Below are 18750 nucleotides of genomic sequence, written 5' to 3'. Positions count from 1 at the left end.
ATCCCTACTCCAAAGGCTTCTTTGGTTTCCTTTATTGCTTGCTCAATACTGATTGAATAACATCGGGGACCAGTCGCAACCCTGTCTCACACCGTTCTTCACCCACAGCTTCCGTTTCATGCCCTTTGACTCGTAGAACTATAGTGTGGTTTCTGTTAGCCTTTCGCTCCAGGGATTTTACTCCTGCTACCTTCAGAATTTCGAAGAGAGTGTTCCAGGCAACATTGTCAAAAGCTTTCTCTTAGTCTATAAATGGTATACGAGCAGGTTCGTCTTTGCTTAACCTGTCTTTCAAGATAAGCCGTAGATTTAGTACTGCGTCGCGTGTTCGGAATCGGAACGGATCTTCGCCCAGGTCGGCTTCTACCAGCTTTTCCTGACCTCAGATGTTAAGTCCCATAGTGCTCAGAGCCATTTGAACCATTTTTGAACTTATTAAACTGATGTTCGGTAATATTGACACCTGTCAACACCAGCTTTCTTTCGAAACTTCTGTACCTGTTATTATTAGAATTAGTCTTAAAAATATGGCGTGTATTTATAGCTTCTAACGTTTGTATTGGCCAGTATTTGGTGGTATTTACTGATTCGCCTGCGCGCGTTGCAGCATACTGGGACTGCACGTGAACATGTGCTCTGCAGACAGCCTGAAGGCCAGGGTCAAGGCCACCATCGGCGGTTTCTGGCCGACGCTGTTCGTGGAGCGCCGATACGCGCGCAAGGCCTTCCCCTACTGGAAGAACTTCTTCAACCTGGTACTGCAGGAGATGGGCTACATGCACCTGCAGGCTTCCAAACCGGACACCATAGGTAAGGAAACTGGTCTACCAACTATCAGCTAAGTATTCGCTACTTTCTCTACGTCTGTAGACAGGGTGTTCCAAAGTTCCTATTACAAATTTCTAGGACTTGTACAGGGGAGTGGCTGAATAATATTTTGAACAGGAAACTACGACGGTTTGAAATCAGATGTGTAGCGAATCCAGGTCTGCTTCTCCACTCAAGCTAACGGGTCCTGTATACGTGATCTTCCTAGAAAACGTACTGGCTCCGTTCTTGGAAACTGGGCCTCTGGCTGTCCACCAGGAAGTGTGGTTTTCAGCCTTGTGGTGCGTCGTCTCACTTCTCCCGTGCGGTTCGGAGGCGTCTCAGCAGATATTTTAGGCCGAGGGGGTCCACTCGCGTGGCCGCAGCTATCGCCGATTTTAATTCGTCTGGACTACTGCTTGTGCGATCGTATGCAAAGTTTATTTTACGAGACTCTCTAGTATGATAAAAGAGAAAAACGTATTTCAAGTTTTTCAGTTTCAATCTGATAATTATACTATATATATTGTGTTTCGTACTAGAATGTCGTGTTCCCAGTTTGGCACAGCTTTGGCACAGGAAACACGAAAGCGGTCTAAGACGTCCGTCTTCTGGTCGGCTCCTGATCGTTGTCAGAAGGAGACTAGCTTTTTGATTACGCAAAGGCTTCTATTATTTGCAAAAGAACAACCCGGATTTCTTTACGTAATCAGTATGAATTTTATAATTACCTAAGGAACCTTTAACAATGAACAATAAAAAAATTGCATTTGCAAATGAAATCATTAATAAATCCTCGCACAAACGAAAAAATGACTGACATCGAAATAAGTGTCCAAGGAATAGAAAAGCAACTGGAATCACTCAATAGAGGAAAGTCCACTGGACCTGACGGGATACCAATTCGATTCTACACAGAGTACGCGAAAGAACTTGCCCCCCTTCTAACAAGTGTGTACCACAAGTCTCTAGAGGAACGGAAGGTTCCAAATGATTGGAAAAGAGCAGAAGTAGTCCCAGTCTTCAAGAAGGGTCGTCGAGCAGATGCGCAAAACTATAGACCTATATCTCTTACGTCGATCTCTTGTAGAATTTTAGAACATGTTTTTTGCTCGCGTATCATGTGATTTCTGGAAACCCAGAATCTACTATGTAGGAATCAACATGGATTCCGGAAACAGCGATCGTGTGAGACCCAGCTCGCTTTATTTGTTCATGAGACCCAGAAAATATTACATACAGGCTCCCAGGTGGATGCTATTTTTCTTGACTTCCGGAAGGCGTTTGATACAGTTCCGCACTGTCGCCTGATAAACAAAGTAAGAGCCTACGGAATATCAGACCAGCTGTGTGGCTGGATTGAAGAGTTTTTAGCAAACAGAACACAGCATGTTGTTATCAATGGAGAGACGTCTACAGACGTTAAAGTAACCTCTGGCGTGCCACAGGGGAGTGTTATAGGACCATTGCTTTTCACAATATATATAAATGACTTAGTAGATAGTGTCGGAAGTTCCATGCGGCTTTTCGCGGATGATGCTGTAGTATACAGAGAAGTTGCAGCATTAGAAAATTGTAGCGAAATGCAGGAAGATCTGCAGCGGATAGGCACTTGGTGCAGGGAGTGGCAACTGACCCTTAACATAGACAAATGTAATGTATTGCGAATACGTAGAAAGAAGGATCCTTTATTGTATGATTATATGATAGCGTAACAAACACTGGTAGCAGTTACTTCTGTAAAATATCTGGGAGTATGCGTGCCGAACGATTTGAAGTGGAATGATCATATAAAATTAATTGTTGGTAAGGCGGGTACCAGGTTGCGATTCATTGGGAGAGTGCTTAGAAAATGTAGTCCATCAACAAAGGAGGTGGCTTACAAAACACTCGTTCGACCTATACTTGAGTATTGGTCATCAGTGTGGGATCCGTACCAGATCGGTCTGACGGAGGAGATAGAGAAGATCCAAAGAAGAGTGGCGCGTTTCGTCACAGGGTTATTTGCTAACCGTGATAGCGTTACGGAGATGTTTAATAAACTCAAGTGGCAGACTCTGCAAGAGAGGCGCTCTGCATCGCGGTGTAGCTTGCTGTCCAGGTTTCGAGAGGGTGCGTTTCTGGATGAGGTATCGAATATATTGCTTCCCCCTACTTATACCTCTCGAGGAGATCACGAATGTAAAATTAGAGAGATTCGAGCGCGCACGGAGGCTTTCAGACAGTCGTTCTTCCCGCGAACCATACGCGACTGGAACAGGAAAGGGAGGTAATGACAGCGGCACGTAAAGTGCCCTCCGCCACACACCGTTGGGTGGCTTGCAGAGTATCAATGTAGATGTAGATGTAGAAATGGGGCAGCTATGAGTTGTATAGAAGACAAGGAGCGGCTTTCTGTCTACGACCAGGATGCCGCAGTATTCTCTGCTGTAGTGAAGGCTGTTTGACATTTATAAAAATAATATAACATGGAGGTAAAAAATATAAAGGAAAAGAATACTAAATATATTCAAATAATTCTGACAAACAATTAGGGCTTATTTATAAACATTATAACTTACACAAGTAATTTTCTAACTGTATGGTGCGATCAGATTTCAGCCTGTCCTGTGCTAGCTTCTTGGTTCACGTTTTTGTCACAAATTACAGCCATTACTTTTCTCCTTCCTTCGAGACAATTCTTGCACCGTTCAACACCTTCATAACAATAACTTACCGGTTTACAGTCTCGAACATAAATTATTTGAATTTTATAAATTAATAACTGTTGTCTGCACGCTGGCAAGACCGCTCACTTTTATGGCTTAAAAATGACCTTCTTTACGCTTTCACATTACAAGCAAAAGTACGATAAAATCTGAAGACCTACAAAGGTTTTTACTGTCATCTTTTATTTAGAGCGAAGCGGAACGTTCATTTCAGCTTCTGTTAAAATGTTTCTTTGACTGCGCAATCGATGTATTAGCGTCCGCGCCAGATGCGCATCTTTACAGTTACGTAAATTATGTAAAACAAATGTCTTTCAAAGAATAGGTCTCATCTCATAAGTTGATCGCAGTGTCTGGAACAACGTGCGTGGTCGCCTCATCGAGCCCCTGTTGTAACGCATCTGTTCTGTGCACGCGTACAGTGTGCTGGGTTGTTTTTTATTTTGGAATAATGTAAATACGTAATGCTTCAGTGTTAAGACAAACAAATCTGCTTAAGTGATAAATGGTTGTTTTCTTTCGAATTGTTACCTAATAAGTGCGTTGTGTCTCGCCTAATTCAATTCCTCAAACAGAAGTGGATGGGTTAAACATCTGAACTGAAACCTTCGTAGAATAGAAACGGTACGTTTACGGACATGAGTTCCTATTGAAAATATCATTTACTCGCTCCGCTCTACAGAACCCAGGAATTTGGAGCAGGAATTTCTGAACACCTTGTGAGTGACTGACTCTCCATCGCCCAGCCCAAACCGCTACGGATAGAATCCTGAAATTTGGAGAGGGTGTTGACCTTATAACGCAGGCGTCGTTTAAGAAGAGATTTTTCAAGATTGCACCCGTGAGAGGGTGAAATAAGGGATGAAAGATTTTTTGAAAGTATGTTGTTATTAAGGTAGTTTTCAAGCTTGGTCTACATAAATTGGTATTGGTTTCTCCGTCAGAAATAAACATATATATGTTCCAGCATTTTTGGAAGTTTTACCCATGCGGGCGTGAAACAGTGTTTCTTTCTTTTGAAAATAAATTATTTTTAAAGAACAAATACAGTATTTTTAAAGCTACGTCATTGACACTTGGTTTTTGACTTCTCGGTTACAAATAAAATATTATCCGTTTCGGCGTTTTTGGAAATCCAATCCTTAAGGAGGTGAAACGGGTCTGACTAATTCATTGACCGAGAGGATGTGGAACTGACGCTTTAGACACAGTTTAGGAACCGACTGTTCGAAATTCCTCTCCTAAGCGCGTGAAATGAGGGATGAAAAGCTTTTTGAAAATATGTCCTTATCAGGACAATTTTTTAGCCAGAAGTACTAAAACTGGTGTCTGGTTTCTCAATCAGAGATAATAAAAAATTTGTATTAACTTTTTTTCGAAATTCAGCACCTAAGGAAGTGAAAGAGAGGATAAACATTTTTAGTGTTTCGCCTCTCAGTTATATGTAAATGTCGTGTGAATAGGACCTCCCGTCGGGTAGACCGTTCGCCGTTTGCAAGTCTTTCGATTTGACGCCACTTCGTCGACTTGCGCGTCCATGGGGATGAAATAGTGATGATTAGGACAACACAATACCCAGTCCCTGAGCGGAGAAAATCTCCGACGCAGGCGGGAATCGAACGCGAGTACGTAGGACTGACAGACTGTCGCGCTGGCCACTCAGCTACCGGGGGAGGACGGTTATACGTAAAGAAATATGTATTAGGGGAGGAAAGTTTATGTGGAACTCTCACCACAAGGTCGCAAAAGGCATGATTAACACAAACCTTGCACTTTAGATAACAGAATAACTTTTTGGTTACGAACATATTCGGAAAAAGACATTGCTTCTTTGGCTTTAATTAGAGTGTAATGGTTCAGAAGGTGCTGCGATTTGTGAACATGAAAATTCGATTGAAGGGAAAAAAAAAGAGTCTGTGCAGATCATACTATATAAGCGAGCGAAGCTAGTTTACATATGAATGGCTAACTGCACAAGGGGAACATATCCAAAACTTTCAAAATTCGTTTTATTGCACCAGAGAACTTCAACTGGCTAGGCGTATAGTTTATTGCAGACATGGAACTCGTCTTCTGTCAATAAAGCTCCTTTAGCAACAGGTCATTTTACAGCTCACTGAACGAAAAGCAACCTTTCCGCTGTAAACCGTACGGGGATTTTGGCATCTGCACGAGAAAACTGAGAAAACAGGAATGGTGTCACACTGATAGTGGGATAATGCACCCTGTATGAATCCTTCGCAGAAGAACGAGAAAATTAGCTTCCTCCATTGCAGATTACAGCACATAGTATTCAAAATACTACACGGAAAGAGAGACGAAAAAAAAAAAAACATATTGACTTAGAAGTGGTCCTTATGCAAAAGATGTTACAAGGAATAGAGACATTTATTTTGCCATATCAATGTATCGTGAATTTAGTTTCAACAAACATCAATGGTCTCCCGTTATTTAAGGAACAGTGAGGTCGATGGAGAACTTCCCTAGTAATCTGCCTACAAAGCCAGACTATCTATAAATATCTTAAAAATGTATTATATTAAAAAAGTTTAGTTCATATTCCAGAAGGAAGGATGCAATTTTGGGATGTTATTTTGACATATACAACAAGAAAGGGTTATGAGACTACAGAGAGCCTTTAAATCCATGAACTTATTTTGATGTATTTGGTTTGAAGAAAATATGTAAAACGAACTAGTATCGTCATAATGCAAGGCTTTAGATGTATTAGGTTGGTGCATAAATTCGTAGCATTCTTCTATATGCTTAATAAACACAACAGATACACGTAACAGAGACTTTAGACATCAATAAAGTATTCTCCGTCACTGTTTTGTCTGCCAACGCTGGGGTGACTTTTCGATTCCGCGACTGTAGAGATCGGGTAGTTCCGGGGCAAAGGACTCGGCGATCCATGTTCGGAGCGCGTTTTCATCCGTAAAGGAAGTTCCTTGAAGATTGTTCGGTAGAGAGCGGAAAAGGTGAAAATCTGAGGGCGCAAGATGAGGTTAATAAGGTAGGTACAGCGTTGACTTCCCAACCCAACTCATGAATAGTGTTATTCGCCAGTCTAGCAGGATGTTGGTGGGCATTATCATGGAGTAGCATCACTTCACGCAGTCATCCCGGTCGTTGTTCTTGGACTGCGTCTGCAGGACGTCTAAATTTTTGACAGTAAATGTCGGCAGTGACGATGACACCTTGGAGAAGCAATTGGCAGTACACCACACCGCCGCTGTTCTACCAGATGCATAGCGTTATCTTTTGTGGATGCGCGCAGGTCTTTGTACGGGGAGCTGCTGATTTGTTTGCGCTCGACTGTTCCTTTCTGTTTCTTATGTTAGCATAAAAACACCATTACTCATCACTAGTAACGATACAGCATAACAATGGTGAGTGTTGTTTACGAGACAATTGATGCTGAGCAGGGAGAGATGCACACCGCTGATTTCTTGTGATTTTGGCTTACAGTATGAGGTACCCATACACACGATTTCCGAACTTTCCCCACTGCATGCAAATGCCGCACGATGGTGGAATGATCACAGTTCATCACATTTGCCACTTCTCGAGTATATCTACGTGGATAGTTGTGGATTAATGGATTTACGTGAACTTCATCAAACCCTGAAGGTCTTCTTGAACGTGGGGAATCACTAATGCCAAAGCGATCCTCTTAAAAGGAGAAAAACATCTTCTTGCCATGCCGTGTCCAGCGGTGTCGTCCCCGTAATGTTTCTGGATGCCCCCCGCTGCTATCACCCCTTAACTGAACACAAACAGAAGAATATGTGGGAAATGTTCAGGTTTCTGCACTCGGCGCTCCATTTTCTAGCGCCTACATCTCTACTCACTATCTACAAATGAAAAAATGTCCCGCTATGTATCGTAATCTCAGACTGTCCCACTAGCTCCAATTTTCCTTCCTGTATGTGCATAGTAGGAAAAGGTCTTTTTCAGTAACCAACGAAGGGTGATTTTGATGGGTGTGCGTGCCTGCGGCCGACTTTTTGAAATTACACTACTGGCCATTCAAATTGCTACACCAAGATGAAATACAGATGATAAACGGGTATTCGTTGGACAAATATATTATACTAGAACTGACATGTGATTACATTTTCACGCAATTTGGGTGCATAGATCCTGAGAAGTCAGTACCCAGAACAACCACCTCTGGCCGTAATAACGGCCTTGATACGCCTGGGCATTGAGTCAAAGAGAGCTTGGATGGCGTGTACAGGTACAGCTACCCATGCAGCTTCAACACGGTACCACAGTTCATCAAGAGGAGTGACTGGCGTTTCACCAGGCAACGCCGGTCAACTGCTGTTTGTGTATGAGAAATCGGTTGGAAACTTTCCTCATGTTAGCACGTTGTAGGTGTCGCCACCGGCGCCACCCTTGTGTGAATGCTCTGAAAAGCTAATCACTAGCATATCACAGCATCTTCTTCCTGCTGGTTAAATTTCGCGTCTGTAGCACGATCTTCGTGGTGTAGCAATTTTAATGGCCAGTTGTGTATTAAGCCCATAATCTTGTCTGCGTTCCTTGTACCTCAACTTGTAAGACCTGACAGTTTGAGCGATGTAGTTCACATTACAGCTATTGCACCGAACTTTGTAGATACCAGATTTATCATATTTGTCTTTCTCCAGTTTTAAACTGTTTCTTAATTCTCATAGTAACATGTTGTTGCTTCTAAATGCGGCTTCAATTTTTTGAACGGCGTAAGTATATTAGCTCCTTCCAGAGATAAGCTACCGAAATACGGCATTTATTACATTGTAACTTATTAGAAGGCACTGCTGCTACTTTCAGATGCTCAAAATTTTGAGTGTCTCCATAGTTTCCGTTTGCTTCCACATCTCAACTGTTTGCCACTATTTCTGCTACCAAATTTATAATAAAGAATTATTAAACATAAGATGTGAATTATCATTATATTATAGTCATTCAATTTAGTTTCTGGACCACGTTCGGCACTGCCGGGGTTTCCTACCCCTCATGTCATTATGTTCTATATATCTTACATCGTAAGAGGGGCGTCCAGTAAGCAATGCAACACATTTTTTTTAAAAGCAGGTTGGTTTTATACAGGAAACCGCTACACTACATTATTTCCCACTCTTTTGTCTACAAAACCCTGTTTTCCAACATAATCTCCGTTCTGTGCGAGGCCCTTACGCCACCTTACTGGTAGGGCATGTATGTCCAGATGGTTCCTCTCTACTGATCGACCTCAGAGCCAACGTCTTACTACATGAATGACCTCCTAATCATCCACATATTTCTTCCTGCGGGGTGCATCATTCACTGGGCAAAACTGATGGAAGTCGGGAGGTGTGAGATCCAGGCTGGAGGATGGATGAGGAAGAACAGTCCAACGAAATTTTATGAGCTCCTCTCCAGTGGGCAGACTTGTGTGAGGCCGACAGGAATGTCCGGTTGTGCAGCGAGGTGTCTGATTACGATCTGTGGATCACCTGGAATGAAAGTGAACAGATGTTCGAACATTGCAGGAGTCACAGCTGTGCTGGACCAGCCGGTATGCTGAAGATCGGACAGCTCTGCGAGACCTGACTGCGGTGATGACAGACGCCTCGTCCAACGACTCACCGTGCTTTTGTTCACTACCAGACCACCTTAGACATTCCGCAAGCTCCTGTGAATACCTGCGATGCTCTCGCTTTGCACCGAAGGCAACTCCTTTACACAGCCCATTTTGGTGGTTACGTATAGAGCCATCACCAACTGGGACTTTATGAAACTGCCGGCCGTTGTGGCCGAGCGGTTCTGGGCGCTTCAATCCGGAACCGCGCTACGGTCGCAGCTTCGAACCCTGATTCGGGCATGGATGTGTGATGTCCTTAGGTTAGTTAGGTTTTATTAGTTCCAGGTCAAGGGGACTGATGACCTCAGATGTTAAGTCCCATAGTGCTCAGAGCCATTTAAACTTTATGAAACTATAGGAGCTCCGCATTTTTTCGACCGAAGCTGGACGAGAAAAAAATGTGTTGGGTTTGTTATTGAGCGCCTCTCGCTCATAGACGTCTGACCATATCTTCCTGGTGCTTCACATCCTTTGTCAGGCAGTGTACTTATTTAATTTATTTTTTTCTTTTCGCAGTCTCTTTATGTGCTCTGTCTTGACTTTCCGTTGCTCACCTTTTCTATCCTTCGCTCCCTCTCTTCAAACTCAATAACATATCCTTGTTTCGTCTTCCTCAAGGGCAGTTAATTCTTTTTATACATTTTTATTTGTGTTTTGCTGTATGCACTCAATAATCGTGGTTTGTCCAGGGATTGCACTGCAGACTACACCTGTTGGCTTGGCCGCCTACATCCTGGAGAAGTTCTCCACCTGGACCGACCCGTCTTGGAAGACTCTGCCCGACGGAGGTCTAACCAAAAAGTACGAACTGGCGGACCTCCTGGATAACGTCATGATCTACTGGGTCACCGGCTCCATCACCACCTCCGTCAGACTCTACTCTGAAGCTTTCAGCAAGGCAGCAAAAGTCGGCCGCAAGAGAGTGTGAGTACTGCTGTTATCTATGGGTACAGTAACCTACCCTACTGTAGAAAATCATTTGTCTGGGTTGCGCACGTAAACATTCGGTCTCTCGACTGGGATTTCCCGTGTATGAACTGTCTACGAGTATAGCTATAAGAACACGGTATCTGACATGAACTTACTACGCTCCATCTCTTTTAGTAACAGTGTCTGGAAGTATAGTTTATGACGTTGAGGTGGGAGGTTCCTACCCCACTCTGTGGCACCTAACAGACAGGCCTACTAGATGAGTGGCTTGCCAAACGAGTGCAATTATCATCAGAAATATTTTCATGATTATCATACCCACTGCAACTATACTTGAAATATGAGTCCTAGTGCCCATCAGTTAGGCTATAATTTATTCTCGTCCTTACTTTTTAATGCAAAGGAATGGATAACGCATATGACTAGTAGCTAGTGCACATTTCTGATGGACTCACTCCACCCTGGCAAGGCCACATTTCCTTCCTGTGGTATATGTTTTATCCAAAGGTTACACATCCCAGCAAGAAAGCCTGATACCAATATAGGAAAGGAGGCCAATTTGTATGTTTAATCATTCAGATGTGCACTTCCTTAAAATAGATCCCCGAATCCAGTAATTGTGAATTGAATGAATGGCTGGTCGTCTGCTGATCACAGATAGTGAAGGTAGATTCTATAATCATCTTTTGGACAGTCCTCTCGTCACCTTTGGCCGAACCAAAGAGGGGAAGTATACCAGAGCACCAGAGGGCCTGGAATGTGGCTGACCAATACGGTGGCAAGGTCCTCCCAGCCCCCCCCCCCCCCCCCACTTCTGCGGATGACCGGATGATAGGCCACGTTTCGGCACTCTGTCGCTGGTTCCTGAGGTGTGAGGACATGCTCTATGTGTGCTCCAGAAAAACAAATTTAAATAAAAATGGTATGCATGTGGAATATTTAGGAGTAGATGAACTAATAATTTCTCTTTTCAGTACGTTTCATTTTGGCCGCCTAACGGCAGATGAGATTTTCTCCAGTTTCGCCTTATAAATAATGAACAAGAAATACTGAAGATCATTGCATTCCGCAATATCTCAATCTTTGTGACATTTGGCACACAAATAACCAGTAGCCCCTGAGACCCATGTTAATAATTAAAGTTTACGTAAGAATACGCATATCTTCTTTTCTAAATAGCAGCGCTCACGCAAATTATTTATTAGAAGGCGGTGAGTGGCGCGTTGTGTTTAAAAAATATTATATCGTACGCACTTCCGGGCTGTCGATGTCCGTACGAGTGTTATAGCGGTATAAGTTAATTAAAAGTCTCATGCTAGCCCACGATATTTAAAGCCACCCCAACCAAAATAATGAAATATATAATTATAAAAATAAAACCGTGATAAGTGGCCACATACACAGCATATACCCTTATACCGTGATACAAACTCTTGCCATATGATGTCTACCATTACCTGGTTTCCGCGTAACTGTTGTGGTGTAGAATTAATGCAGTTATTTCGTGTAAGTCAGTGGCGACTGCTACGTGTGGTTTGAAATATGCACGCAGGCGCCAGTTGCAACCTACAACGATGCTGACATAACGTAGCAGTTTGAATTCTAAATATTGTTTTTGGAACGCCACGTGTATCTTGAGCGCGAGTAAATGCATCTTACATATACGTAGCGTGATTTAATCTCAATACACAGGCAAAAAGTTATTTATTATTAATGGAAATGTTACGCTCTCTTCCAATGAATGACAACCGAGCGTAACCTGCAACTAACCCACCGATAATATAGAGTATGAAATGATTTCTTTTCCCAGAAAATTAATCTAATGTCGCACAGAAAGAAATAATGGTATAAACACCTGCGTGTTATTGAAATAATTGGAAAGAATTTCTTTACCTTTATATCTTTAAGAATTGAGTTAACTTTTAATCCTTTGAATTAAATAAAAATATTTGAAACCACAAGTGAAGCCTCACCTAAGCCATGCCGAGTTAAATCTCTGAATAAGTTTCGTAACCAAAAATATTAACTAACTTTAATATTGAAAATTCATAAAAGCACGTAGAATTATTTTCCTTTGCGAGCGAAGCTCGCAAACATTGAAATATTTTTTAGCACACGTAAAGGCTGACTCAGCGCCACCGAAACAGTCGAAGCCAGATTTGCAATCGACAGCAATATTATCATTGTGTATCTTGAAGTTTTCCCGGCGTATTGATTGGTCCATCATATTTCGGGCTTGCAGCCGGATCACGTTGACATCTTGGCGCGCTCTGCAGCAGAAGCGGGCCGCGCGTGCGTAGTGGTGTACCTACATTTGCGCTATCCGTCGTAAAGCGCCTTCGCGCAGCTGAGGCGCAGTAGTCGAAAGTATAAAATAAATTTTCATCAGCCGTTGCACTAGAAGCAGACCCATGTCTCTGTGAAGCGATTAAAGAAATTACAGGATCCCAAGCTTTATCCATCTGAAAGCCGCCGTCTCGATTAATACGATCTTTTGCCAATCGTATCTCGACGGACTCCTTGATAATGGATTCCCAAAAAGATCTAGTTGTCGCTAAAATTTTTGTTCCACAGTAATCCATGGAGTGTCCCGTCGAAATACAGTGTTCTGCTATGGCTGATTTGTTGGGCTGTGGTAAACGTGTGTGGCGCTCATGCTCCACGCATCTTTCCCGTACTGTGCGAGTAGTTTGGTCAATGTAGGATCTGCCACATTTACAATGGATCTTATAAATACCCGCCTTCCTCAGACCCAGATCGTCCTTCACAGAGCCAAGCAAAGCCGATATTTTCGTAGGTGGTCGGAAGATCACTTTAACACACTGCTTCTTTAAAATCCTTCCTATTTTAGAGGAGAGGTTACCCACATACGGAAGAAACGCCCTGGACCTGACCACCTCTTTGTCTTCTTCTTCTTGTTTCTCTTTACATTTCTTCTTTGTTACAGCTGTGCGGATTTGGCGTGTAGAATATCCATTCTCCCTGAAGAAGGATTGCAAATATTCTAATTCTTTAGGAAGGTTGTCCTTATCAGATACCACATGTGCCCGGTGCACCAGAGTACGCAGCAAACCCATGGTTTGTGCAGGGTGGTGGCAGCTGGTCGCCTGCAAATACAGATCTGTGTGTGTGAGCCAATTTTCGGTATATATAGAACGACGCGCACCAGTAATCTTCAGTCTCGCACTCACCTGAAGATGGCTGCATGTTTGTTAGCCGAAATATCGTGCTAAGATGACAACGTGATCCGGCTGCAAGCCCGCAATATGATGGACCAATATTATCATTGTCTTTAAATAAATTTCACTTGAAGGCAGAAGCATTTTTGAAAGGAAACATAAGATACTTTGAATTAACAATATATTGTAACCTTAATGTACAGACAGCATGTTATATATACATGGATCCATAGGCGACAGAGAACAAACAGACGAAAAACAGAGAACAAACAGGGGTGAGCAACATGCCTCTTGTGTGTATGCACTATGTGATCAAAAGTATCTGGACACTTGGCTGAAAATGACTTACAAGTTCGTGGCGGCCTCCATCGCTAACGCTGGAATTCTGTATGGCGTTGGCTCACCCTCAGCCTTGATGACTGCTTCCACTGTCGCAGGCGTACGTTCAAATAGGTGCTGGAAGGTATCTCGGGGAATGGCAGCCCATTCTTCACGGAGTGCTGCACTGAGGAGAGGTATCGATGTCGGTCGGTGAGGCCTGGCACCAAGTCGGCCTTCCAAAGCATCCCAAAGGTGTTCTATAGAATTCAGGTCAGGACTCTGAGCAGGCCGTTACAGGGATGTTATTTTCGTGTAACCACTCAGCCACAGGCTGTACATTATGAACAAGTGCTCGATCGTGTTGAAAGATGCTGTCGCCATCCCTGAATTGCTCATCAACAGTGGGAAGCAAGAAGGTGCTTAAAACATCAATGTACGCCTGTGCTGTGATAGTTCCACGCAAAACAACAAGGGGTGCAAGCCCCTCCACGAAAAACATGACCGCACCATAACACCACCGCCTCCGAATTTTACTGTTGGCACTACACACGCTTGCAGATGACGTTTACCGGGCATTCACCATACACACACCCTGACATTGCGATTCGTCACTCCATACGTTTCTCCACTGTTCAATCGTCCAATGTTTACGCTCCTTACACCAAGCGAGGCTGCGTTTGGCATTTACCGGCGCGATGCGTGGCTTATGAGCAGCCGCTCGACCATGAAATCCAAGTTTTCTCACTTTCCGCCTAACTATCATAGTACTTGCAGTGGATCCTGATGCAGTTTGGAATTCCTGTGTGATGGTCTGGATAGATGTCTGCCTATTACACATTACGAACCTCTTCAAGTGTTGTCGGTCTCTGTCAGTCCACAGACGAGGTCGGCCCGTACGCTTTTGTGCTGTATGTGTCTCTTCACGTTTCCACTACACTATCACATCGGAGCCACAGGACCTAGGGATGTTTAGGAATGTGGAAATCTCGCGTACAAACGTATGACACAAGTGACACTCAATCACCTGACCACGTTCGAAGTCCGTGATTTCCGCGGAGAGCCCCATTATGCTTTCTCATAATGTCTAATGACTACTGAGTCACTGGCAGCAGGTGGCAGCACAATGCACCTAATATGAAAAACATATGTTTTTGGGGGTGGCCGGATACTTTTGATCACATAGCGTATGTCCAATTTTGCGTGACTTAATTTAGCGAGCTATTGTGACCCATTAGGTGGAGGTGTGTAACGTTACTTCTCCCCTGTTGCACTGTGTAGCGGCCATCTGCCGCTGCAGTTCACTTGGTCGACAACCTCGTCTCTCCGAACAGCAGCTCCCTTGGTTCGGAACGCTCTCCACACACGTGAAGCAATGCTGTGAGCAGCAGCAAACTCCTGGGCTGCACTCGTCATTCTTCAAGTTTGCCAGCGATTCTTCCCCATGTGAACTCATCCAAATGTTGTCTCTGGGTCATGTTGTAATGAATGCCACCACCACCGCAGGGTACCTCAACCGCTAGCTGACTGACACACACAGTCTTTTCCAGTTCCTTCAACTGCCCTGCTTAGCTGAGTGGTTACGCGGTTGCCTATCATGCCGTCACCACCATCACCATCACCACCACCACCACCACCACCACCACCACCACCGCCACCGCCACCATCATCACCACCATCACCATCACCACCACCACCACCACCACCACCACCATCACCACCATCACCACCATCACCATCACATCATGACCGATGCGCAAGTCGCCCAGCGTGGCGTCGACTTAAACAAGACTTGCAACCCGGCGGCCGAACTGCCTCGGACGGGATTTCCCGCGCAACAACGCCACACGATCATTTCATTTCACTCCTTTTCTTCAACTGCATAGTGTAGCCCCATTTGGCGCTATGTTCACCTCACGCCACGAGACGTTCAGATTTCTGGGGACGACTGGGAGCCCTCTGTAACACACTGCCGGACTGATATCAATTACTACAGAGTCGTTAATGTGTCGCATTACTCTGTCTACCTCGACCGCAAGTTTGTCAGAGCAGTGTGCAGTTGGTGCATAACACTTGATATTAGTGCACACCAAATTAGTCCCGTGCTCAGTCACGTTTGGAATGTGTAGGCGGTTTCCTGACAGACTGGAATACTGGCTAGTGAAACTCACTTTACAAAATGTGAGAGACAGATGAAACAGACGACTACCGGCCAGTTTCTTTGCTATCAGTGTGTTCGACAGTTTTGAAAAACCAGTTTATAAGAAATAAGTGCCGCATCTCGGAGCAGATAATCTGCTGTCAGGTACGGAATTTAGCTTCAGTAAAAGAGTACCAGCAGGAAAAAAAAAAATCCTTTTGTACGACGTACTGTGAGGAGTAGACGGTAGGCTGACAACTGTAGGTATTTTCCGTAATTTAACAATAGCATTTAATAGTGCGGATCATCAAATACTTTTGCGTAAACTGAGACGTCGTGGCATTAGGACAAATTTCAGCAGTGGTTCACTTCAGACGTCAGTGTTCAGTGTCAACAAAGAGGGAAGAGGTTAGAATCAGACTGGGGGGGGGGGGGGGGGCAAAGTCAGAGATGCCGAGGGGTTCTACTCTGGCTCTATACGTTTTCTTGATACATGCCGATAATCTGACACTAAATGTGAGTGATGATGCAAAAATAGTTCCCTATGAAAATGACAAGTCTTAATGCGGAAGGCGTCGAACGTTATACAAATGAGGTCGCTGCTATGGTAGTCTGGAACATAGTACGTGGCTTCGAGAGAACAGATTAATGTTTTGATGTGATCTTCTCGGATTACCAGCCGGGTCACGGCATCATGTTGCCGCAGCTTTTCGACGGCTTTCCAACTCGTCATCATCTGCCGCAGTTCTTGCCCAGTACGTTCGTTTATAGCTACTGGACCGTTGGCGCTGCTTCTGGGATTCGGTCATCCGAGAGGCAGGCAGTGGAAATATAGCTTACCTGACGTTCGTGTCGACCGGAACAACTCAGCTCTATATGAGATGGGATCCGAAGAAAAATAACTGACGACGACAAATACAATTTACGGGAAAATAATCCCGTAGTATGACGCAAGCTATTGATAGAGCCGCCAAACAATTAAAACTTAAGTTATTAAACTCTTAAGATCAACCGTAAATTGATATACCGGGTGATCAAAAAGTCAGTATAAATTTGAAAACTTAATAAACCAGGGAGTAATGTAGATAGAGAAGTAAAAATTGACACGCATGCTTGGAATGACATGGGGTTTTATTACAACCAAAAAAAATTGCTACATGCGTGAAAGATCTCTTGCGCGCGTCGTTTGGTGATGATCGTGTGCTCAGCCGCCACTTTCGTCATGCTTGGCCTCCCAGGTCCCCAGACTTCAGTTCGTGCGATTATTGGCTTTGGGGTTACCTAAAGTCGCAAGTGTATCGTGAGCGACCGACATCTCTAGGGATGCTGAAAGACAACATCCGACGCCAATGCCTCACCGTAACTCAGGGCATGCTTTACAGTGCTGTTCACAACATTATTCCTCGAGTACAGCTATTGTTGAGGAATGATGGTGGACATATTGAGCATTTCCTGTAAAGAACATCATCTTTGCTTTGTCTTACTTTGTTATGCTAATTGTTGCTATTCCGATCAGATAAAGCGCCATCAGTCGGACATTTTTTGAACTTTGTGTTTTTTTGATTCTAATAAAACCCCATGTCATTCCAAGCATGTGTGTCAATGTGTACCTCTCTATCTACATTGTTCCGAGATTTATTCAGTTTTCAAATTTATACTTTTGATCACCCGGTATATAATGCGGAAGTAATGAAAATTAACTTTTAAATAAATAGATGTATAATTTTTGAAAATATTTCATGTTTACGAACACGATTTTCATTTACCTCCCCATGCAATAAGATACGTTATTTATCTAGGTTGAAGTTGACTCACCTATAACCGATAACCTCCGTAAACGACGCAGCTCGTGTCCGGGGCTGAGAAAATCTACACCATGTCCATGTTGTGTTGCAGCATCGAGAAGTACCCGCCGACAGCGGTGGCGCAGTTCGAGAACGACCTGGTGTTCACCCCTGAGTCCATGGCCCGCGACGCACACCCGGGGCTGGTGCGCTACAGCGTCTACAGGGGGGGACACTTTGCGGCCTTCGAGGAGCCCAAAGCGCTGGCCGACGACGTCTGGGACTTCGTCAAGTCTATACGAGCGTAAATGTGTGTGTCAGAGAGAGAGAGAGAGAGAGAGAGAGAGAGAGAGAGAGAGAGAGAAGAGAGAGAGAATCGTACACATACTCATCAGAATTAAATGTTAGAGTGTATGCGTTGCACTAAGGACAAATTTAAACTGTAAAATTAATTGTAATCATTGTAGTAAAAATAGTTTCTTTTTTTAACCACATTGCGTTCGTTGCTTATTATATCCCTGTTACCCTCATACAAGGTGCCCCAGGAGGATTGGTCAGCATTCAGGGACTTGCCAGCAACGGTTATTCGAAGCAGAAGAATCTAATAATTGTGGGGTCCAAAATACACACCTCAGAAGCGCTCGTTCATTTTCGCTACTGTGAAAACACATCGCTTTTTCTAAACAAGTACTCGTAACTCTTAACGTGTCCATTTTGTACTAGTGTTTTCTGCTTCTACTGATCGTTGATGCACGATGTTCGACGCTCTGAGACAAAGTAGGGGTAAGCTGTATGGAAAGATGGGTAATGTACAATTTGTACAAGAACCGAGACGGAGCTTCTCGGATTGAAAACTTGTAAGACGGGGACGTAGTCCTTCACCACTACTGTTCAATCTACACTCCTGGAAATTGAAATAAGAACACCGTGAATTCATTGTCCCACGAAGGGGAAACTTTATTGACACATTCCTGGGGTCAGATACATCACATGATCACACTGACAGAACCACAGGCACATAGACACAGGCAACAAAGCATGCACAATGTCGGCACTAGTACAGTGTATATCCACCTTTCGCAGCAATGCAGGCTGCTATTCTCTCATGGAGAGATGCTGGATGTAGTCCTGTGGAACGGCTTGCCATGCCATTTCTACCTGGCGCCTCAGTTGGACCAGCGTTCGTGCTGGACGTACAGACCGCGTGAGACGACGCTTCATCCAGTCCCAAACATGCTCAATGGGGGACAGATCCGGAGATCTTGCTGGC

General features: G+C 43.9%; 1 protein-coding gene across 1 annotated transcript in view; it reads left to right on the top strand.

Moving 5' to 3' along the window:
- Positions 1-17974, top strand: part of LOC124718846 (juvenile hormone epoxide hydrolase 1-like) — a 79682-nt gene extending 61708 nt beyond the window's left edge. The window contains exons 4-6 of the mRNA XM_047244470.1: positions 608-810; positions 9819-10053; positions 17593-17974. Coding sequence (XP_047100426.1) covers positions 608-810; positions 9819-10053; positions 17593-17788 — 634 coding nt within the window. The 3' untranslated portion in view covers positions 17789-17974. The remainder of the gene's footprint in view (positions 1-607; positions 811-9818; positions 10054-17592) is intronic.
- Positions 17975-18750: the final 776 nt, after the last annotated feature.

The sequence above is a fragment of the Schistocerca piceifrons genome, chromosome 10 (assembly GCF_021461385.2).
Source record: "Schistocerca piceifrons isolate TAMUIC-IGC-003096 chromosome 10, iqSchPice1.1, whole genome shotgun sequence".
In the NCBI taxonomy this organism is placed as follows: domain Eukaryota; kingdom Metazoa; phylum Arthropoda; class Insecta; order Orthoptera; family Acrididae; genus Schistocerca; species Schistocerca piceifrons.
The sequence above is the reverse complement of the archived record's forward strand: the minus strand, read 5'-3'. Positions and strand labels throughout refer to the sequence as shown.